At 34.7% G+C, this 22118-nt stretch overlaps 1 protein-coding gene across 1 annotated transcript in view; it reads right to left on the bottom strand.

Annotated features, from left to right (window-relative positions):
• Positions 1–22118, bottom strand: part of HIF1A (hypoxia inducible factor 1 subunit alpha) — a 49321-nt gene that overhangs the window by 15801 nt on the left and 11402 nt on the right. Inside the window, exons 2-7 of the mRNA XM_027842847.1 lie at positions 11815–12005; positions 10014–10159; positions 9839–9923; positions 6661–6773; positions 4337–4539; positions 91–197 (exon numbers count right to left, since the gene is read on the bottom strand). Coding sequence (XP_027698648.1) covers positions 91–197; positions 4337–4539; positions 6661–6773; positions 9839–9923; positions 10014–10159; positions 11815–12005 — 845 coding nt within the window. The remainder of the gene's footprint in view (positions 1–90; positions 198–4336; positions 4540–6660; positions 6774–9838; positions 9924–10013; positions 10160–11814; positions 12006–22118) is intronic.

The following is a 22118-nucleotide window of genomic DNA, read 5'->3' as shown; positions in this document are numbered from 1 at the left end:
TTAACTCCAACCCATAAATGTTTTATCACCTAATAAGTTTCCAATAAGAAAAATATTTAGAGGATTCTTTAGTTGTTCAGTCTTACTTACTATCATGATGAGTTTTGGTCAGATGATCTGAGTCTAAAGCATGGTAGTATTCATAAATTGAGCGACCTAAAAGTTCCTCTGGTTCATATCCCATTAACTCTGTAATTCTTTTAGACAAAACATAAGAGAGGAAAAAACATATAATAATTTAAAGATAAAATAACTAATACATTATTTATATGAAATCCCAAATTCAAGATAGTCAAAACAGCAACCTTAGTTGTTACTTCTCGCTCCTTACCCAACCCACCAAAGTATGTTCGGAATTAGAGATCTGGAACAAATGATAAATTAAGCTTTTCCTGTTTGTTTCAGTAAATATTTAACTGCAAATATCCTATCCAATCTGTGAGGAAGGTAACTAAATCTAATCTGAAAGCTGTCACTTACGGTATAGGTTTGAATACAGGCCCACTTCCCCCTCCTCAAATCTGGCTGGTATAAAATCTGGGTGTTGTTCATAATTGCTTTCTTAATACCACAAAGAAAGCTTAAGCTTCAAGTCTATCCAGAAACAGTACCAAAAGTTTCCCCAGTAGCATATATGCACATGAGGTGCCTGTGCAAATTAAGACAGCACTCTTGGAATTTCTTAGAGGGATCTCACTGTACTGCAAAGTCTCTCTCTCTCTCTCCCTCCTCCACCTGCCCCACCCCCCCACGAATGAATTATTGGGGCTAGAAAACATCACTGGGGGTATATAATAAGAAACAGTGATCACTAGGAGTCCTGCAAGAATTTGTACCTTTGTTCCCACTTGGATACTGTATACTTCTAAAGTTGCAGAAAGGGTTTTATGGGGTCTAATATTACGGAGTACAAAACAGGTGGGGAAAGGAGGCAAAGAAGATACCCCACCCAGAGTAGGCAGGGTTTCAAAGCTTTAAGTGGGCTATCCTAAAAATAGGTGGGTAGGGCAGTAGTGTCAGACACAGAGCACACTGCCCAAAAAACTCCCAAGTGCTGCCTGAATCAGATTAAAATATAACTGGGAAATATTTAACAAAATAAATAAAAATGCAAAAAAAAACCCCATAACCACACATTTTAAAACTAAATCAACATGTGGCCATTTTGGATAGTGGCCCCTATTTTGATTTGAGTGTTACACCACTGGGTAGGAGACATAAAGGCAATAGGAAGAAGGACAAGTGAATGACCCAACTGTATCAGCTTCCAGCTTTGGCCACAAAAAAAAAAAAAAGCCAACTGCCCCTATTTGTTTGGCATATTAAATTTTCCCACTAAATTTCCCTTTAATTTAATATAATGCTTCATATTTTTACATGGCAAAAAACATTTTTAAAACAGGCCATTTTTTAGTATAATATCACATAATTTCTGGTTGTACTAGGTTTTTATTTTTTAACTTTCAAAGTTCACTTTAGGAGTACAACCTCTGTTTGGATGAATGTGGGTAATTATCTATTTTTGTTGTTCGGTCACATCCAGCTCTTCATGATCCCGTCTGGGGTTGGTTTGCCATTTCCTTCTCCAGCTTTCTTTACAGATGAGAAACTGAGGCAAACAGGGTTAAGTGACGTGCCCAGGGTCAGAAAGTTACTAAGTCTCTGAGGCCAGATTTGAACTCAGAAGACAAGTTTGTGTTCCTGACTTCACGCCTGACACTCTATCTACTTTACTACTTAGCTGTCCCTAATTATCTATAGTAAACTTTAATCATTTTATATAATTCTAACTACTACAGAAACAAGATTTAGGTCAGCAAAATCACAGACTATGTAATTAATTTCTTTTGAATTTTTGGAATCCTTAGCAAGATACTGGGTAAATGCTTGGTCCTCAAATATCAGTTGAATTAACTTGCAATTTAACTTAAATTCACATAAAAACAAAAGGATCAGACTATTCCTGCAAACAGTTCATATATCATGGAATGACAGTAGTCATCAACATGATTTTAAATGCAAATTAAAATCTCATGACTGATATACAGTGTATAGTATAACCAGGTTCTTTGCAGGACAGAACTTCTGTGAGCCAAGGCCACCTAGAGTAACATTCAATACAAAATTCCAATAATCACCTCCATTTTTTCATGAAAACGAAGTCAAAGAAAAGGTAATGCACAAGATGTTTAAATTTAGCTTGGAAAAATAATTTGAACTTACATTTGAATGATAATATCTAACATTTATGTAGCTATTTAAGGTCTACAAAGCACTTTATGTGTATCTCATTTGATCTGTTCAATATCTGAATGAGGTTCATATAATGATTTGAAAATCTACTTGAAATAAATAAAATAAGCTTCCATACTGTGCATCAGACTTATTAATTACTGTGTGATTTAATTTTTCCCAACCTATTACCCTACAACCTGCTTCATGCAAAGAATAACTAACTAACGGTTCTACTGTCTGTCAGCATCAGATTAAATATTTAGATTTAAGCTTTTGGGTTTTCAATGAAATTTCCAATTGAGATGGATGTAAAGGAAGTAGAAAGAAAGCATGGGTTAGCCACCAAGCAAATAACTAAACAGAATATGCTCACAGGAAAAAAGTCTTTTCTCCCAAAAGTAAATAATGAAGAATACTGTTAGTATTGTCAGATTAGAAACTGAAAGCTATGATAGTTTATTATGGTATAATGAAAGTATGTTGGTCTTTAAAAAGGAAATGTCCTACAAATAACTACTTTATGACCACCAGATGGCACTATTATATAGGAAATGAGTAACAGAAAAAGCAGGCTGTATACTTATTTCCAAATTTGCTAACATTTTTTAATAGCACTTGAATTAATCTAACAGACACCACAAATTAAATCTAAAAATGCTTCACTGATTTTTAGCACCTTCCTTCTTTTGGTGGTTTTTGCTAAATATTTAATGAATTTTTTCTACAAAAATTTTCACAAAAATCTCAGTACAAACTTTTAATTAGTTCATCTGTTATTAATTTCTATGCACTGCCATCTCAATGTAGGCAATTCAACTCATGGGGCAGTGTATTAAAATAATAAATGGAATTTCTTTTCAAGAATTTATAAATATATTCACATTCTTATGGAATTTTGTGATTCTATATAAAATATTTGTTAGTATAAGTAAGTACATATATTTTACAATATATGTGCTTCCGGAAAGTAAACTTAATCTTTATTAATTAAATATTTCATATGAACTAAGGGACCAACCAGGGAATTTAAAAGAACTATGTGAGTTTTAAAAATCACCTCTTGAATCTATTTTTTAATTAAAATTTCCATGTTACGTCCTTTTAAAAAGGAAATTTTTACAGCATGCTAAGGACTGCTGATTTGTAGTTATTTTAATTCCTGGTAAACTGGAATTTATTGGAGAAAGGAGAATAGGAAATTCTTCCCTGAGAATTTTTAGGAGTACTTTCTTTGTGAATTAACAAGGTTTAGTCTATAGCAAACAAGGTAAAATGGTCCTGGTCCAACATCAACTACTCTGACTTAGCTCAGAGCGAAATGTTTATTAAGTTTAATACCAAGCTGACACAGCCTGTTCCTTTCTTCCCACAATACCCTGTGCTTTTTAAGACCGTAACAGCCTTAAAAATAGGGGTTGAGAGATGGAGATGGAAGGGTTGGGTACTATAATAATATAAGGAAAAAGAAAACACAGCTATAAAATTTCAGATTAGAGCTAGAAAGAACAAGGGATTCCCTAAGACAACCTTACAATTGAGAAAACTATACAAATTGAATACCTCTAAACTAGAAAAACAGAACTGAAATTTCTTAATAGCCAAAGCTGCCCTCTCCTTTTTCTGACCCTGCTACACATCTACTTCTCTACTCCTCAACTTTAGAAATAAGTAGGGATTAATGGTAAGCCAGAGTCCTCTTCCTTGATCCCACCCATTCAAGAGTACAACAAAAGAGTACAAGTAGCTTAGGGCCTATGTGGTGGATTTTCCTCTAAGGGTACAAATTTAATATAACAATCTACAAGGCTGTTAAAGAACCATATATAAAAGTTAGTGAATTGAAGCTTATGATTTATTGCTTACTAACTGGCAGAGTGGTCCAAAGGAAAAATGGCTAGAATTTTGATTCAGAGAACCTGTGTTTGACTTGATTTTGCTACTTGGATAAAACACTTTACCTCCTTGGCCTCCATTTCTTCATCTGTCAAATGTGGAGGTTGGATTAGATAACTTCTGAGGTCTCTTTCATCTCTAAATCTATGATTTTATGAATAGTCCAAAATCTTTTGGAATAATTTTTAAGTATCAGTACTTAATTTACCTTTCATCACAATATGAAAATTTCATATCCAGGCTGTGGCGACTGAGAAAAGTTTTGCTATCCAAAGGAACTTCAATATTTGATGGATGAGGAATGGGTTCACAAATCAATACCAAGCAGGTCATAGGTGGTTTCTTATACCCACACTGAGACTGGTTATTGCAGGTATCATACACACGAATGTGACCTGTACAATGAAGTACCTAGGTGGATATATGGAAACATGTCAGTTATTATCCATTCTATATAAGAGCTAAAAAATGATAAACAATCAGAAAAAAGAGCTCCAAGATGTACAGCTTACATATAATTGTGTGTGAACTTTTTATCTATACACATTAACAAATGACTCATACTTTCTACTTGCTGTGGTATTACATATTACATTAATTCCCTGTGGCTTACTCCTTAGACAAACAGAATAAAAGAAAAACATACACTATTTGAGGGTATTTCTTGTTCTAATCAATACTTGTATTTTACCTATAGGAAGAACAAGGTATCAATTAAGCATTTTTTCCTAAATTAAGTCATTTTTTTTCTCCAATAGCAATCAAGGACTTAAGTGCCAAGCATTCTACATGGTGCTACAGATATAAAGACAAAAATAAAATAGTCCTCACTCTTCAGGAGCTCAGACTTTCTATCAGAGTTAACAATAAGAAAACATGTAATGTAATTTTGGCAAATGGAGGATGGGGAAGACACTAATAGATGACTGCAATTGTGAAAGGCCTCCTGTAGGAAGTGGCACTTGAGCTAAGTTTTAAAGCGATGAAAAAGTATTATTTCTGGTATGAAGAACAGCCTGGATAAAGGCACAGAGTCAGGACACAGAATTTTGCATATGTGGAACACTAAATGGAATCATTCTGTGAAAGAGAATAACATGTATGAAAGCTAGGCTGTAGGCTGTCAGCTTTTTTATAGTTTATCCCAGAGGCAAATGAGAGCCTCTGGAACATCTTGAGTAGGGATGTGACAGATCAGATTTATGCTTTAGGAATAGCACTTGGGAAACTGGAGGATGGATCAGAGAAGGAACAGACTTGAGGAAGAGAGATGAGCTATGATGTCAGTTAAAAACAGGTATTTTTTCAGTCAAGTTTTGTCAATTCTATCACCACATTATCCCTCTAGTAGTTGTTCTTCACATTCCACTGTCATTATAATAATCTAATTTCAGCATCCGTCACTTTTCACTTTAATTATTATACAGCTTCTTAACTGGTTTTCCTTCCTCTGCTGTCTACCTTCTCTAATCCATCTTTCATACTGCTGCTTAGTAACCTTCCAAAGGTATTCCTCTAATCATATACTCACAGGTAAACTCGAAAACCACTGGCAGCTTCCTATCCACCACCAAGTAAAATAACCAGTCTAATCTAGCTCTAAATGATCTTTCCAGTCCTATTTTATACTTAATATAATCAAATTCAACTAAACTGGACTATTGCTCAATTACCTACCTTTCCCATCTCCCTGCCTTTTCTCACATGTTCCCCTTTGCCTAGAATGGACTTTCTTTGTTCCCCATCTCTTCTTGATGAAATTCTTCCCTTCTTTCAAGGTCCAACTCAGATACCTACATGAAGGCTGTCCTGACAACCTAGCCAGAAGTGATTCCTTAAATTTCTCACAGTATTTTGTGTGGAGCTTTCCTTTGTACTCATCACATTCTGCCTTAACGAATAATAAAGAATAGTTCCTTTCATACATGTCTATTCAACTGTAGTTTCATAAAAGGCAGGGATGATACCTTATTTTGTCTTCTCAGTGCCTTGAACATAGTAGATGGTTGATAAATTTTTATTATAAATGAATTGGCACATATTACCAAAGAATACTGAGGAGATAAGTCCTTCTTGAAGACTTTTAACACATAACCAGGATAGTTTAAATTACTGTTATCCAAAGTGGGTAATGAGAACAAAAATGGGATAAAGCCATAATGTTCCACAAATTACAGCTGTTTTGGGGAAGAAAAAAAAAAGAGCTAAGTTCAACCAACTCTAACCTCCAGAGTTACATTAAGGGAAGTTAAAAATCTCGCTAATATCTAATGCATATAAAATGAAGCATAGGAAGCAAAGTTAAAAAAGGAAAAATGTAAACATTTGTTCAGATTAAGGATTTCTGTGTTTACATAATATTCAATTTTACCTGCAAGATAACCTTTAAAACAACATGGCTTTTTATCTAAATTAGGAAGTTATTTTTTATACCAATTCTACAATGACACCTAGTAGAACACATCACCAATCTGCTTTCAGAACCTATTGTTAGGTCAAATGCCAATCACATGCAAAAACCATGCTCACTACCTTCCATGTAGCAGACTTTACGTTCATGGTTCGTCCCCGACTAGTGAGGGTACATTTCATTCTCAGGAAAAAGCTGCGTTCTGTATTTTGTTCTTTGCCTTTTTTCATAGGACCTAATATGAAACAAGAAAAGAGAATTTTATTTTTAAGTAAAAAAATATAAATAGATTTCCTATGATAGAATTATTTTTGGCCCTGCCATGTTATTTTATTGATATAACATTACCTCACACTGCCATATGATTACTTTTATCTCATGTTAGCTTGTTATACTGATCTGCTCAAAGGACACAATAGGTTATATTTCCTCAATACTACTATTAGCATTACTGGCTTGAGTGATAAAGTGAGGAATCCAAATTGTGGTACAAACCTTTATCACTCAAGCCAGTAGTGCTAATAACAGTATTGAGGAAATAAAATAAAATCACAATAGGAGGTATGGAATATAAGTGCATACATTAGGAGAAAGAATAAACTTTCTTTTCTTTCGTGAAATATATTCGTTTGAGGAAATTTTATTAGTCTTAGGAAAGTTTTCAGTTTATTTGTAACTGGAGATGTTATTTTTATAAGTTTCTTTTTAATAATTAAGAGCAGCACATATGATTTTTCCGTATTTCTCTGTTAAGTAAAAGGATGTAGCAAGCACTAACATTTTACTAATCAGAAGATAGATACCAACAAGTCTCCCCAAAGTTATGTACTAAACTTTGTAGCAAAGCATGAACAAAGTCCACCCACTTCCACTTACTGAGCTGCAATGGAAGACAGTGTATCCAGATAAGCTCCTATACAAATCATCAACTTGCTTCATTATTATTAGATCAATGTAGTTCTACTTTATTCCTAAGTCACATGACAATAGGGAGGCTAGAGAAGGTTTGGGTCTCAATCAAATATTTGAATATAATCAAAGCAAGGGTAGGTTACACAGCTAGAATGAGCCTAAATACCCAAAAGCCAGGGTCTAGTATGACAATCATCTGAACTTTCACAATATACTTTTCATAGCTGAAAATCACTTTCAACTGTTGATACAAAATACAGCCAGACTGATTTTTGGATGTCAGAGAGAGAAAGACAACATCAATGAATGATGTAGTTTTCCCGGATGTATTGTTCATCATGTTTGGTTTCTCTACTCAATAAATTATGTTGACAGTATGTATGGCATTTTTACAACAACCTATCTTGTGTATTCATACCAAGATTACTCATTAATATTTTTCTAATAAAATGTTTTATGAACTGAATAGCAAATATTATAGTTATGAACCATATTTTATTACCCAATTAAACTCAAGATCACATTCCTGAAAATAGTTTTCCATTTTCTATGACCATAACATATATATATGATACATAAAAAAACTCCAAAAAACAAAAAAAAATTCCAAAACAGGTGGCTGTTTCTATTAAAAGTGAATAAGCTACGTTTTATTCTGCACAAGTTTGGGATCAGTAAACTTTGTATTAGCAGTCATTTCTGAATCTCTATCAATACATATGCAGAGAAAATTATTGGCTTTGAAACCTGTATTATTTGAAATACACTTAAGCAAATCAAACTTGATTTAGACAAATACATTTATATAGTTACCAAGCAGAAATTAGATACACTGAAATTTTTCCATTTTTGTATATTTTTTTTTTCAGAAATAAAAATGAAAATGCTTCATAAATGCAAAAACAGTAGGAGGAACATGGCACCATTAATTCTGACTTTTTCAGTAAGGAATCATAATTTTTTGAAGGAGAATATTAAAATCTGGACTGTTTTTCTGATTGGAGAGGATATGAAAATTCACTTTCCTTCCTGTAAATTCAGGTTCGTGGCAAATATTAATAAAAACTGTGTTTAGTAATAGCTTAATTTTTATTATTTTAAATGAAGTTATACTAGCTTTCTATTTCAGGAAGAAATCAATTTAAATAAACCTGAACCTCTACCTCAAGGAAGGCTCAATTAAGTCTATAAAATTAATCACAGACAACAAAATTATATTAATATTGATACTTAAAAAATTAGGCTACTCAAAAAAAATTTTTCCCTCTCAAATTAAGGTTCTACACGAATACAAACTTCTTATTTTTACTGCATATTTCCAGTTTTCCCAATAGGCCTACTATATAACTCATCAATATGGAATTCAGATACCTACTAGTTTTACTTATCTAAAATATAGCCAAGAAACAAGAAAAAAATCCATGTACTTTGCCCAGAGAAGAGCTCTTCAGGTCCTTTCTTACTTTTATGTAATTTCTATGCCCTCAAAACTAAATGAGGTGAAGAGATGTTTCAGGATATGGAAAACCTGATGGAAAACTTAGGAACAGCAGGCACAAGAACTCAAAAAGTACTGTATCTTAGATTTATTATGGAGGTAAACAGCCCTTATAAGGCTTTCTGGGCATCAGTATTACAGTAAAATAACTTATGTCCATTTAATGACACTGGATTCTTGAATACTATTCTAGTACCATGCCTATGGAAGGTTACTATTAAGTTCTGGTGTTCAAAGACCAACCTAGTTAAGTTTGGAGGGGGGCATCAACCAGTCTGGCTGCAGGATAATCAATTTTTTCAGCCATGACAACTCCTGAAGATCGTTTACTAAATTACAGCAGGGATGTGATCTGCATTAATGAAGGTAATTTCTACCCATAACTACAAATTACTGATCTTTGAAGAACTGAAGTAACACACTCATATAATAACTTAAGTTCTATATTGACATTGTGTACTGTTTAACAAAGTAGATTTCTACCCTAAACTGTTTTTTAAAACTTGGATGCTTAAAAAGCAATAAGCCATTAACTGAAAATCTTTGACAATCCAAATAACATTTTGCCTAAGGAGACAGCTACAATTTTATTGTATTTTCTTGGATTTGAGGTAATTTGTTATCTATTATTTTTCAATTTAAACAGTCTCAAATGAAAATAATGCAGCACATCACATAAGCACATATACTTTAATAAAATATCCATTTTTTAAAATTTTTTAATAATTATTTTTAAAGTGAATCTTTCAATTGTAAGAATTAAATTGTAGTATCACAATAAGTAATTAAAATGTGCTTAATATAGTAGAACTGGTGATAATCCCTGATTATAACAGGGCTCATGAAAACCATCCATTACATTAAATCAAACAGTTTTTTCTACTTCTTACCATTCCTGTGTATAAGCATTTCTCTCAGCTCCTCATGGTCACACGGATGTGTAAAATCAAATACACTGTGTCCAGTTAGTTCAAACTGTAAACGTAAGGGGAAAAATAAGTTCTACTTCTTAAAATAAGGACATAATGATGACACAACACCTTTCGTTATTGTAGTATTTTTTACCTGAGTTAATCCCATACATTTGTTCACATTTTCAGACATATAAATCATGTCACCATCCTCTGTGAGAACCATAACAAAACCATCTAGGGCTTTCAAATAAAAGCAATTTAGCTGTGCTTCCATTTCAGCTTCAGCTTCCAGATTGCCTATAAAAAAGATTTTTAAATAAAATTACTTCAGTTTTACTTCAACTATAATGTATTAAATTTGTTACTGCTTCTTGCTACCGTGGTTCCAAAAGCTATTATTTTCAGATATCAAAGGCTAAAAAAAAAGTTTTATTTTTAGAACTTCAAAATAAAAAAGAAAAGTTAAATCACTGGGAAATGTTTTAGCAAAAGTTATAAAAATATAATACAACACAGACAATGCTAATTTGTGTTTTTCTAAGTCAATATAAAGCCACAGAGATCTGTACCATCTGTGGTATGATATATACCATATCATTTAAATGTACAGATAGGGTCTCTAACTAATGCAAATAATGAATCCTTTGAAGTGATTGTATGTATTTGAATTTGCACTATTCGAAGTTATAACTGGGTGAAAAATGGTAATAGGTTCCAGTCCAATAGAAATATGCAGTATGAATATGTATAATGTGACCACCTCATGGGAAACATTATTTGCACTAATGTGCAGTACACCTAGCAGTACACAAATTTCCTTCTACTATACAATCCTCTCTCATTTGATAGATTCTACACTACCTCAGAAAAATTTTCAAATACAAGGGTCAACAAAAAACATCCATACACACACACACACACACACACACACGTAAATTTTGAGGGCACATGGCACATTTCTTCAAGAATATCTGAAATCAAACTACTATACAATCCTTTAAGTATAAAGCAAGGACTTCCTGCTTGGCATGCAGCTATAGAGAAGTAGCACCTGTATGTGTCCTAAAAGTCTTAGTGAAGTTTTAAGTTTAAGCAAGAACTCTGTTTAAGCTTTAATAGCTTAAACCTGTACAAAGATTTTTGGAGAACCCTGTCTTTTTTGGCCAGGTTACTGGCAGAATAACTAAATACATTCCTTTTCTAATGTATAATAATTATCTAAGAAAGTGCTTATTTTTTAATTTTTTCTTGGCTTTAATATGAACTAGATGGTACAGAAACAAATATCATATTCATAAATGATATAAAAGTGGTTGAAAAGTTCAACCTCAGATTGCATGGACAAGACAGGTTAGCATACAGATATTTCTAAGCAATAATAGGAAATTGTTCACCCCAAATATGCCTATACTATGAAGAAAGAGGGCACAGTAAGTGTATTAAAAATAATTAAGAATTTTGCAAATAAATTTTAACCCAACAGTATTAAGTGCATTTAGCCTTTCTTTAGTGTTCAATATTTCTAAGGTTTATTTTCTCATGCAATTGTAACACTCATTTGAAGAAAGAACAAAACCCTGGAAGCTGAAAAAATCTAAAATAAGATCTGCCAGCTGCTCTCTGTGAATGCTAATAGTAATGCAATGAATCAGGCCAATAAAAAGGAAAGTAAAGAGTCACATTATCATTTAAAAACAAAAACTTATCTCCAAAGTCCTTGGCTTAGTGTGAAAAATAGTGCAAAATAAGTTAAAGAACTGAAAATGTTTCTAAGGCTAAAATAAAAACAAAACAATTTCAAAGAAAAAAGATGAATTTCAAGTGGGAAAGTTAGATAGAAAAAACAAACTCTTAATAAAATAGAATACCTTTAAAGTTTTGACCAGTCCACAGAAGATAGTACCTTTTTGAGCCTTCACTCACATTAAACCATACTAGGATTACTTACTTACCGGCATCTAGAAGTTTTCTCATTCTCAAATAACTGATGGTAAGCCTCATGACAGAAGCCTTATCAAGATGTGAGCTCACATTATGAGGAAGAGGCAATTGGTGAGCAAGTTCATAGAAAACTTCAGATTCCTTACTTCTACGACATCTGGCTGCATCTCGAGACTTTTCCTTTCGCCGTTCAGAGCTTATCCTACAAAACATTTGCTCATTTAGATTCTTAAAAATACATATTTCTAAAAATAAATAGTATACCTTTGTCATTTGAATAACATCAATCTCATATTCTTCTTCTACTTAATATAAAAGAGAGGCAGCTTGGCATAGTGGATTGAAAAACTGGACAGGCAAAAACTGGACATGCAATCTGATGATGGGGGTTCAAGACCTGCTTGTGACACACAATGACTATTTGATTCTAGACAAGTCACAACCTCTCAGTACTCACCCGTAGGTAATTAAGACTATAAATTGAAAAACTGTTGCTAATCTGCATTGATAGGACAAGGTGTTTCCTCTCTGGAGTTCCATAAAATCACAGGTCTGGACAGAAAAAAATACATAGATTCCAAGAGAGTGAAGGTGTTATCAATCCTAGAGATGGCAAGAGACATTCAGTTCCTAGCCGTAGCACCTAATAAGTACAGGTAGACAGGCGAGCTACGAATGTGTGGGATTTCTGTAAGAAATCTGAGGCTAAACTAATACTAACCCCATAGAATGAAGAAGATGCTTTCTATTTGGCATCTAAACCATAAAAGTGGTATGTCTTGACAAGAACAGTATGCTTTTGTTAAAGATCTTCCTACCTGAGGAATGCCCCTCTTTCAGTTCTGCTTGTCCAATATCTATCCATTTTTCAAAATGCCATGTTCTCCACAAAGTTTTCCCTGATGCCCAGCCTAGCATTATTTTGTCTCTTCTCTGAAATTCACAGCATGTTGTAACCCTTTCAGTTGTACCTGACGTTCTATTTTGTTTTAGTTATCTATTTGTATTGTCTTCCCCTTAAGATTCTAAAGTCCATGAAGTCAAGGAACAAAGTTATCCATTATCAATATCCCCAGCTTCCTGTATCCACAAATATGTTAAGTAACCTACTATTAGAGTTTCATCTGAGTTGTTGATAAAAATGTGGAGCAGGATCAACCAAGGAAGGAATTCTACAATACCTCTCTTCCTTCACAGTATCCAGATTTTGAGCTAGAAAGGATCTAGTCATCTAATACAAACCTTCATTTTACAGACGAGAAAATCGAGGTCTTAAAGAAGTGAAATGACTTGCCTAAGGTGGTAGTATATTTTGATTCAAAATCCTTTCCACTACATCAAACTGACTCCCAGTGAAGAGTGAGTGACTCATTTTGAGCCCCTAATTGTCACACTTTGGACCTAGCGAGTACAACAGTTAAATGGGTTGGTACTGTTTGACATCTCTGTCTTTGCTAAAACCCAGACAAGCTACATTTGTGGTACTGTCCTGTTCTACTGGTCTTATAACCCTATCAAAAAGTCCTTGCCTATATAACATACCCTTCTCAGAGAAAAGTATGCTCTCACTCCATCAGAAAAAGGGAGAAAAAGAAAGGTTTCTTTAGTTTTTCTGGCAAAACACACATTTCCATCAAAACAAAAAAAAATTTTTATCTGAAACTTGTTATCAGAGGCATTCATAACAAACTTGGTGCACTGTTGGTGATTTGCTTCACTTCTAACCAGTCAGGGTCTGTCTTTCTCACTTCTAGTTTGTCTTTAATAGAGAGGTTATGTTTATTCAATAGCCCTACTGAATAGCAAATGTAAACTATTTTTCATTTTGTTTGGGGTTTTGAAGGGCCTTGACCCAAAGGGATTATTTAAACAAGTTAATAGACATGAGCTAAGAGGCAGAAAATATTTTCTCTCAAATCACAGAGTGCAGAAATCATCAATTCCAACCCCTCATATTGCTGAGAAAATAGTTAAAGTACCTTGTTCGAGGATCACAAAGCTTAAGTAAGTAGTAAAGTTTGGAATCTGAATCCAGGTTATCTAATGCCAAATCCAATGTTCCTTCCATTATCATACCACACAAGGAAGTTGACTACAAGTACAAGCAAAAATTCAAAAGCCTTCCTCTGGGATTCACTTGTAATGGTTATGCCACACATACAGGAAAGCTACCTTCAAGAAGTTATCACAGCCCACCAGAGAACAATACATTGTACATACTAAATTACCATCCAGAAATCAAGCTTTCCTTAAGGAGATTGTTTAGTTATAATTATAACTATTTAGTTATGTTTGATTCTTTGTGACCCCATTTGGGGTTTTCTTGGCAAAGATCCTAGAAAGTCTGCCATTTCCTTTTCCAGCTCATTTTACAGACAAGGAAACTGAGGCAAACAGGGTTACGTGACTTCCCCAGGGTCATACAGCTAGTGTCTGAGGCAGGATTTGAACTCAGGAAGATGAGTTTTTTTCCCCTGATTCCAAGCCTAGTGCCCTATCCACTGCACCACCTAGCTGCCCATCTTAAGGAGATACACCAAAACAAAACATTTGGCCCACTGTGTGCAGAGCACTATCCTCAGTGCTAGGGAAACACACATGAAAATTATTGCATTCCAAAAACTTCCAATTTGATGGAGGGCTGAAGATAGGGCATATATAAAAAAATAAAAGTTAGAAAATGATTAGGTACATAAGATAATAACAATTTGAAAGATTCAAGGAGGTGATAGCCTTTTGTTTGAGGATAGTTTGAGAAGTTAAAAAGATCTTATGGAAAAACACCCGAGTTAGGCTTTGAAAGATATCAGTTTCAGGGTGTATGGTAACGTACAGTAGTAGAAAGGAAGACCATTACAGGTAAAAAATATTTTGGAAATAAGAGGTCTAATAAAACCTAGCAAGGATCTCTCTCATTTGCAAGATCAGAAAGAACTCGTACTCCTCCTCCCTTTGTCCCTACCTTGTAGCTTTTTCCATCTTCTGTTCTTTTATGTGTCTCCCCCTCAAAATAATGGAAAAACAATGCTCTTCTTCCCAACCCAAACCTGTTTGATGGTGAAGAAGAGATTCAGTTCACTTATGTAAATTTTGGTTACGTGATCTAGTTAAATTTTATTCTAGAGATAGAGGAGCCAATGAAACTTCTTAAAAGACTTAGCTGTTCTGATCAATAGAGTGATCCAAGACAATTTCAAAGGGCTCATGAAGAAAAATGCTATCCACCTCCATAGAGAAAACTGAAAAATAATGAGTGCAAACTGAAGTATTTTTCTTGCCCTTTTTGGGGGGGGGGGGGTAGGGGAGCAACAATCTGGCTAACATGGAAATAGTTTTATATGATTTCACATGTATAATTGATATATTGCTTGCCTTCTCATTGGGTGGAGGAGGTAAGGAAAGGAAGAGAATACGGAACTCAAAATTTAAAAAAAAAAAAGAATTTCAAAGATAATACATTTTTTATAAAGAACGAAAAAAAAAAAGATGAAGAGATCAGACCTGTACTTTAGGAATATCATTTTGTCACCTATAGGATGAATTTAAAGTTACTTTATTTAGAGGTTAGTATCGAGTCAAAGTACCTCATTTTATGAATAAACAACTAAGGCCTAGGGAGTAACCTGCCCAATTTACTAAGTAGCAGAGCTGGGATTTGAGCTCATATCCTCTGAATACAAAATCATACAGAGCTCTATTCATTGTACCATGCTGTTTCATGCATTATAATAGAACTCAAACTCTGGCTTTAGGAACTCAAAGAATGACCCTGGTTTCCTTTCATGACTGCAAGAGGATTTGTCCTTGGTGAGGAGGTGCTACCAATTATTCCAGAGTCACTGTGAGACCAGAGCTGTGTAGATTTACAGTCCTAGAACAGCAAAAGAAACTGTGGCCTTAGTAGCACAATGATGCCACAAATTGTGGTAGTCTGGGAGCTCCTGGAGGTCCTCTAGACTATAGATGCACAGGGAAAAAGTGTAGGAAGTAGTTTATGTGAAGGCCTAGGAATTTAAGTGGTCTATAAGCTCACTAAGTTCCCAATAACTGCATTAATATCCAGAGTAAGTGATGTAAAGAGTGCTGGTATACTCTGTATCAGTTGACCATAACAGGAATAGTATTTTTGTCCAGTTGAGTACATTTGAAGAACACTGACATGACAAAGTATACAGAAAAAAGGTGACCAAATCAATATACAAGCATTTATTAAGTGCATACTTTGTGCTATGCATCATGCCATGTACAGAAAAGACCAAAGGGAATCCAAATAGTTCTGCCCTTGTGCTTACAATCTAGATGGGTGGTGCAACATGTATAAATATGGGCATATTCATGATGGATACAAGATAATTTTAGGAGAAAGGAACTACTTGCAGTTGAGGAAATCAGGAAAAACTTCATATACAAAGTGGAATTTGAGATGTGGGGGATAGGAGATCTGAAAATTATGTTATAAAAGGACCTGTTGAAAAAACTAGACATGTTTAACCTGGAGAAGACAGGGTAGAAAATGATACTTTAATTTTTTTTTCTTTCTTTGAACAAACTGTACTTTAAACAGAAATTCAAAAAACGTACATAAGAAGCCAAGAATCGCCACTAAGTATAACTTTTTTTTTTAAATTGCAAATGTAACAAGTGAGTTCCAACACTGTCCTACCAGTATCCTCCTTCTGAACTTCCTTCTATCTCCTGGTTTTTCAAAAATTAGGTTAATGTGATTCTTTTTCCTCCTGAACATAATAAGCACTTTATGAATACTTTTCATTCTTTCACACACACACACACACACAATTCTCCAACTGATAGCCCCTCTTTAGTTTCCAATTCTTTTTTACAACAAAAAGTGCTGCTGTGAATATTTTTGTACATGTTGATCCTTTCCCTTTATGATCTCTTTGGGTTTAGTAGTAGAATCACTGGGTTAATGGTATATACAGTTTAGTGATTGGTGGTAAGTTAGTTGCTACTAAGGGTTTTGAACTGCACAAGTCTTGGTGTTTTGAAATAATGACCAGAGTTGGATACAGGGTTCCGTATACTGACAAACTAGATGTTGGTGGACATAAAAGCATACCTGAAACTTTTTTTTTTTTGTGGGGGGGGGGGCTACGCAGTGGAGTTAAGTGACTTGCCCAGGGTCACACAACTACTAAGTGTTATGTGTCTGAGCCCGGATTTGAAGTCAGGTCCTCCTGACTTCGGGGCTGGTGCTCTATCCACTGCACCATCTAGCTGCCCCCCAGATCCTATGTCTGAACAGGATCTATGTTAACCCATGAAGTAAAAAGACTACAAGTGGGAAGAGGTTCAAACAATCTAAGCTAATGACTTGTTACAGAATAAACTAAAATGAAGAATCTACCTTCTTTCAAGATGTAAATTAGACTCTTTTATGAATACTATGCCTAAAAACAAGCTGCTACGACTTTAGCATACTCAAATTATCTCAATCCAATCTGCCTCTAGATCTTGTGCAATTTTTCCATAACTTCATGGGTTAGTTGGGGAGAAAAATATTCAATTGAATTCCTTCAAAGGGGAAAGGTAGAGTTTTCAAAGTTTAAGACAATAAGCTTGACCTTATTTCCTGGCAAAATTCCAGAATGTCCTGTTAAAGTAGAGTTCACAGAGTTTGCAAAACATTTAGAAAAAGCAGAGATCTTCTGACTATCTATGCAAAGCACAAGACCTCCATGCCTGTACTCAAACACATTCTAGCTTGGTAAGAATTTCTCAGACCCTATGCTCTTTGCCTATGAAAACTCAATGTGTCACCTTCATATCATGACAGAGTACCAGAGTAAGACCGTTCTTATGTGCATTTTACACTTACCTTCCCTCAAAACCCAATCTCTAAAAATGAATATTAACAGTTCACACTGGCATAAGAGATTGAGAGTTCTTATTTTACTACTTTGTTATAAAATAATTACAGTGAATACAGTGGCAAATAAATAAGCTAACATGCAGAATACTATTCTAGAAATCTTAGGGAAGGAGTACAAAAGAATTTTTAAGTGTTCATTCTTGAAGAGCTAGCAAGTTTACTGAGGGAAAAAGATAGCATAAAATAGAACTAAGGATACAGCAATAAGCAAACTATAACCAAATGGATTTATTAAGCAATTTGCCTACATGTAGTCCAGTCAAACAGTTTCTGCCCCCAAGGAACTGAGGGACAATATTATCTTTGACAATAGAAAAAGGAAAACACATAAAAGTACAAGCATACTTAATTTTGTACCATTACCTGAAAAGTTGTTTGCCAAACAAATTCTTTTGAATGTTAACAGAGGAGCTATTTAAGGGATCTCCTTAAGCAAATTCTTTTAGTAGAGCAAAGGGCACTCTGTTATGTGAATAACAACTCCATAATTTAAGTTTGAATATTATTATAACAAGTGTGAAGAAAATAAGACAACTTAATGTTAATTTTTAAAGCAAATCCATGAGGTGGTTGGGAGTCAGAAATTGTATCTGAGTTATCAAGGAACCAAATGGAGTTGATGACATTCTTCCTTCAGAAAACAATTACAGAAGAAACCTGGCTGCCTGAATGAAGACTTACTAGGCTGGAGCTTAGAGGGAAAGAAAAGGCTCAGAGACTGCTCCTGTGTAGAATGACATGGAACAATATACCTTAACCTGGGTTCTATGAACTTGGTTTTAAAAAATATTTTGCTAAGTAATCACATTGTTTTGAGAAGGGACACATGAGATGCAAAGTTTGGGAACTCCTGTCTTGGAGTAATGGAAGCAGGGCTGTGAGATAGTGTGTAAGTTGGTCTGGTTAAAAGAGCTCTGAAGCATTAAGGGTGTTAGCCTTGATCATGGATGGGTTTGGTAGATTTATGCCTGTGAAGATGGCAGAGAAATAGTCAAGAGAGAGTAAAGAACATACACACACATGTATATATGTATATGTTTGTATATATGTATGTATGTGTGTACATATATTGATATTCTCCTTCCCCATTCATGTCTTGAATCTGAAAATATTAGCTTCATTTACTAGATCCACTTTCTCTTCTTTCAAATGTGCCTCAACTGTTTCCAATCTGCCTTCTAACCTCACTCAAATGAAACTGCTCTTTCCTAAATGATCTCTCTCTCTCTCTCTCTCTCTCTCGATTTGAACTCTGGTCCTCCCAACTCCAGAGCCGGAGCTCTCTCCACAGCGCCACCTAGCTGCCCTCCCAATAATCTCTTCATTATGAAATATGATGGTCTTTTCTCATTCCTCATCCTTTCTGACCATTCTGCTGCATGTGACGTTGTTGACTACCCTCTCTTCTGGGATATTCTCTTCTCCCTAGATTACCCTGACACTATTCTCTCCTGGTTTGCTTCCTAACTTTCTGAACATTTTAGCTCCACTGTTCTTGCCTATTCATTATCTATAGTAACACTCCTTAACTGTGGGCATAACTCAAGCTTCTATCCTATATCCTCTCTTTTCTTCTTTCTACTCTTTTGGTAACTTCCTCTGCTCCAAAGGGTTTAAAGACTTCAGGTCCTTTATGCCAGTTATTCTCAGATCAAAAGGGATACTGGGGAAGTGGATGTTAATTATTTTATAAATAAAATGCTGTATTATTACAGAGTGTTGGTCTATTAGACCTAAGCTTGTAAGATATTATAGATAGGGATCAGACCTGCAGGTTGGCATCTTCTTAGGAAGACTTATTTCTAAGCCTATTGACTTAGAAAATCACAAATCAGTATCCTCTACGTTGTGCTGCATTTTAATCATTTTGTTAAACACATCCCAATTATATTTTAATCTTGTTTGGCCCCAAGTTCGACACCTCAGACCTAGAACACTAAGTAACCAAGTGCCTTGCCCTAGGGTCCCATCTCAGTGTTAGTCAGAGGTTGGATCTGAACCCAAGTCATCTTCATGGCTCTGTAGTAAGCTCTTTATTCATACTTAATTAGCAACCCTTAAAATTAAGCACAATGATTCCTCAAATCATATGAATGACTTGCTAGATTCTATGCAAGATTTCCTACCTCAGATTCTTGGCAATATTCATATCTAACTGCTTATATCTGAATAAATCTACACTAACATCTACTCTCTAAAATTAAATGTAATACATTAACTTAGCCTTAAGTTTGCCAAATTCTTTGGGGTTTTTTGGCACAATAATCTTGAACTCAAAACTTTATGAGGCAGTCCTAAGGATGGGCGTTTGGCCATATGATGTGAGACGACAAGTCTTGAGGTCTGGCTATACATGCAAAAAAAAAAAAAAAATGCCTGAGCAATTCAGGGATAAACCTGGCCCATCCAAACTACTCAAGACTGGTAGCAAACTGGTTACTATCCTATTATCACTCTTAGGGTTGTCACAAGAACTAGAGCTTAAGGGGTAGTCTTGCCTAGATATTTTCATTGTTAGAATTCATGTTCTCCCAGATTAAACTTTTTTAAATGTTGTATAGGATTGTTAACATACAAATTATAAAGTTAAATACTACTCATTTTTATAAACCCGGAATTAATAACATTGAATACTGGAAACTGAAAATAAAAAGATGTTGGATGGTAGAATTTGGTGGCAAACAACATCTAAATCCATGTGTAGTAATTCCAATCTATCAATCTATCTAATTTCCGTCCTTACCCCCTCTTCCCTGAACTGTTGCAAAAAGCCTCCTAAGTGGTCTGCCTACATAAAGTCTCCCTTGCAAAACCTTCCCCAAAGAGCTGCCTAAGTATTCCTAAAGCACAGGTTCAACCATGTCATTCCCAGCTCAGTAAACTCCAATGTCTCTTTACTACCTCTAAGACTGAACACAGATACCTTTGTCTGGTGTTTGAAGCCCTTTACAACCTACCTCTTTCAGCCTTATTAAACATTATTTCCCTTCAAACACAACATTGTCCAGTTAAATTAACCTTCTCACTGGTCCTCACACACAGCATTTCAAGTCCCATCTCCATGCCTTTACATAAGTTGTCTGCCCCCCTTCCCCCATGCCTGGAAGGTCCTCTCCCCACCTTGGCCTTTTAGAATCCCTATTGTATATCAAAGTTCAGCTCAAGTACTAGAGGATCCCTTCCCATTATCTTTACTTATTTTGTATTTATTTTTGTATATTTATTTGTACACATGTCTCCCCCATCATAGAAGGTAAGCTCCTTTAGGGGAAGAACTATTTCATTTTTGTCTATGTCTCCCAGTTCCTAGCACAATTCCTGATACATAGTAGATAGTTAATAAATGCTTGTTGATTAAGTCAAGCTTTTACTTAATACTTACCCGAATTTACAAAATGGAATATAACATGAATAAAATTTTAGAAATGATCATCTTAATTTCTGATTGTTCTTCAACTAGTAGAGTTCCTTTGAATCAATCATCTACAGGATCACAGAATCTAGAGTTGGAAGAGTATTTGGAGATCACCTAGTCCAACTGGCTCATTTAGATAAAAAAACTGAGGCCTAAAGAAGGAAACTGACATGCCCAAGATCACACAGGTAAAACATCCATCAGAGTTCAGAATTCAAACAGGTCAATTAACTACAAATCCAATGCTCTTCCCCATATACCATGCTGAATAATTCATTTAATTCTTGTCAACATAGAAGAAAAAATTGGGAAAATACCAAATGGCAAAACAAAAACAAACCCCCAATCTTTCAATTTATTATGTAGCTAAAGATAAATTTACAAAAAGAAAAAAGGTACAATCTGGATCAAGAAAATCTGCAGATGAAACAAAGCTGCTAGTGACAGCATACATTATTACACAAGATTCAAAATGCTCTCTCCCTGTCATCCTGCCTATGCCATGCTATCTCTCAAATTCTTAGGACAGTGTGCAGATGCACAAATGGCAGCTCTTATTATCAAGGACATTGGAATGACTTTCCCCTCAGCTTTAGTGATCTGAAAGGGCTAATGTCAGTATAACTGGAAGTGAAAGTATAATTGTAGGGGTGCTCAGTGGAACCTGCTTTTCACAGACTGGATCTCCTTTTTTTTTGGTTTGTTTTTTAAAATTCATCCTGAACACCCCATTAGATGAGGAGAAATTGTTATCTTTAAGAAGGAAGATTCTAATTGTTCACTGAGTCTTAAAAAAAAATCATGAAAGACAAGATGAATGGATATGTTCAGCAAGGGCAATCTTAGCCTAAGAAAGATATAATGGAATGAGCAAGAAGATTTGTTCCTTGTATCAGAATTGTGATAAATCTTATTAATTATTGTCCTAAATTTAAGTATGTAGTACAATTTTTTTCTTAGGTTTACTTATGCTGGCCCATTCAGAGTAGGATATCTGTTGGGGGGAG

The sequence above is a fragment of the Vombatus ursinus genome, unplaced genomic scaffold (genome assembly GCF_900497805.2).
Source record: "Vombatus ursinus unplaced genomic scaffold, bare-nosed wombat genome assembly UNPS02014893.1, whole genome shotgun sequence".
In the NCBI taxonomy this organism is placed as follows: Eukaryota; Metazoa; Chordata; class Mammalia; order Diprotodontia; family Vombatidae; genus Vombatus; species Vombatus ursinus.
Note: the sequence above shows the minus strand (reverse complement) of the source record. Positions and strands in the feature narration are given on the sequence as shown.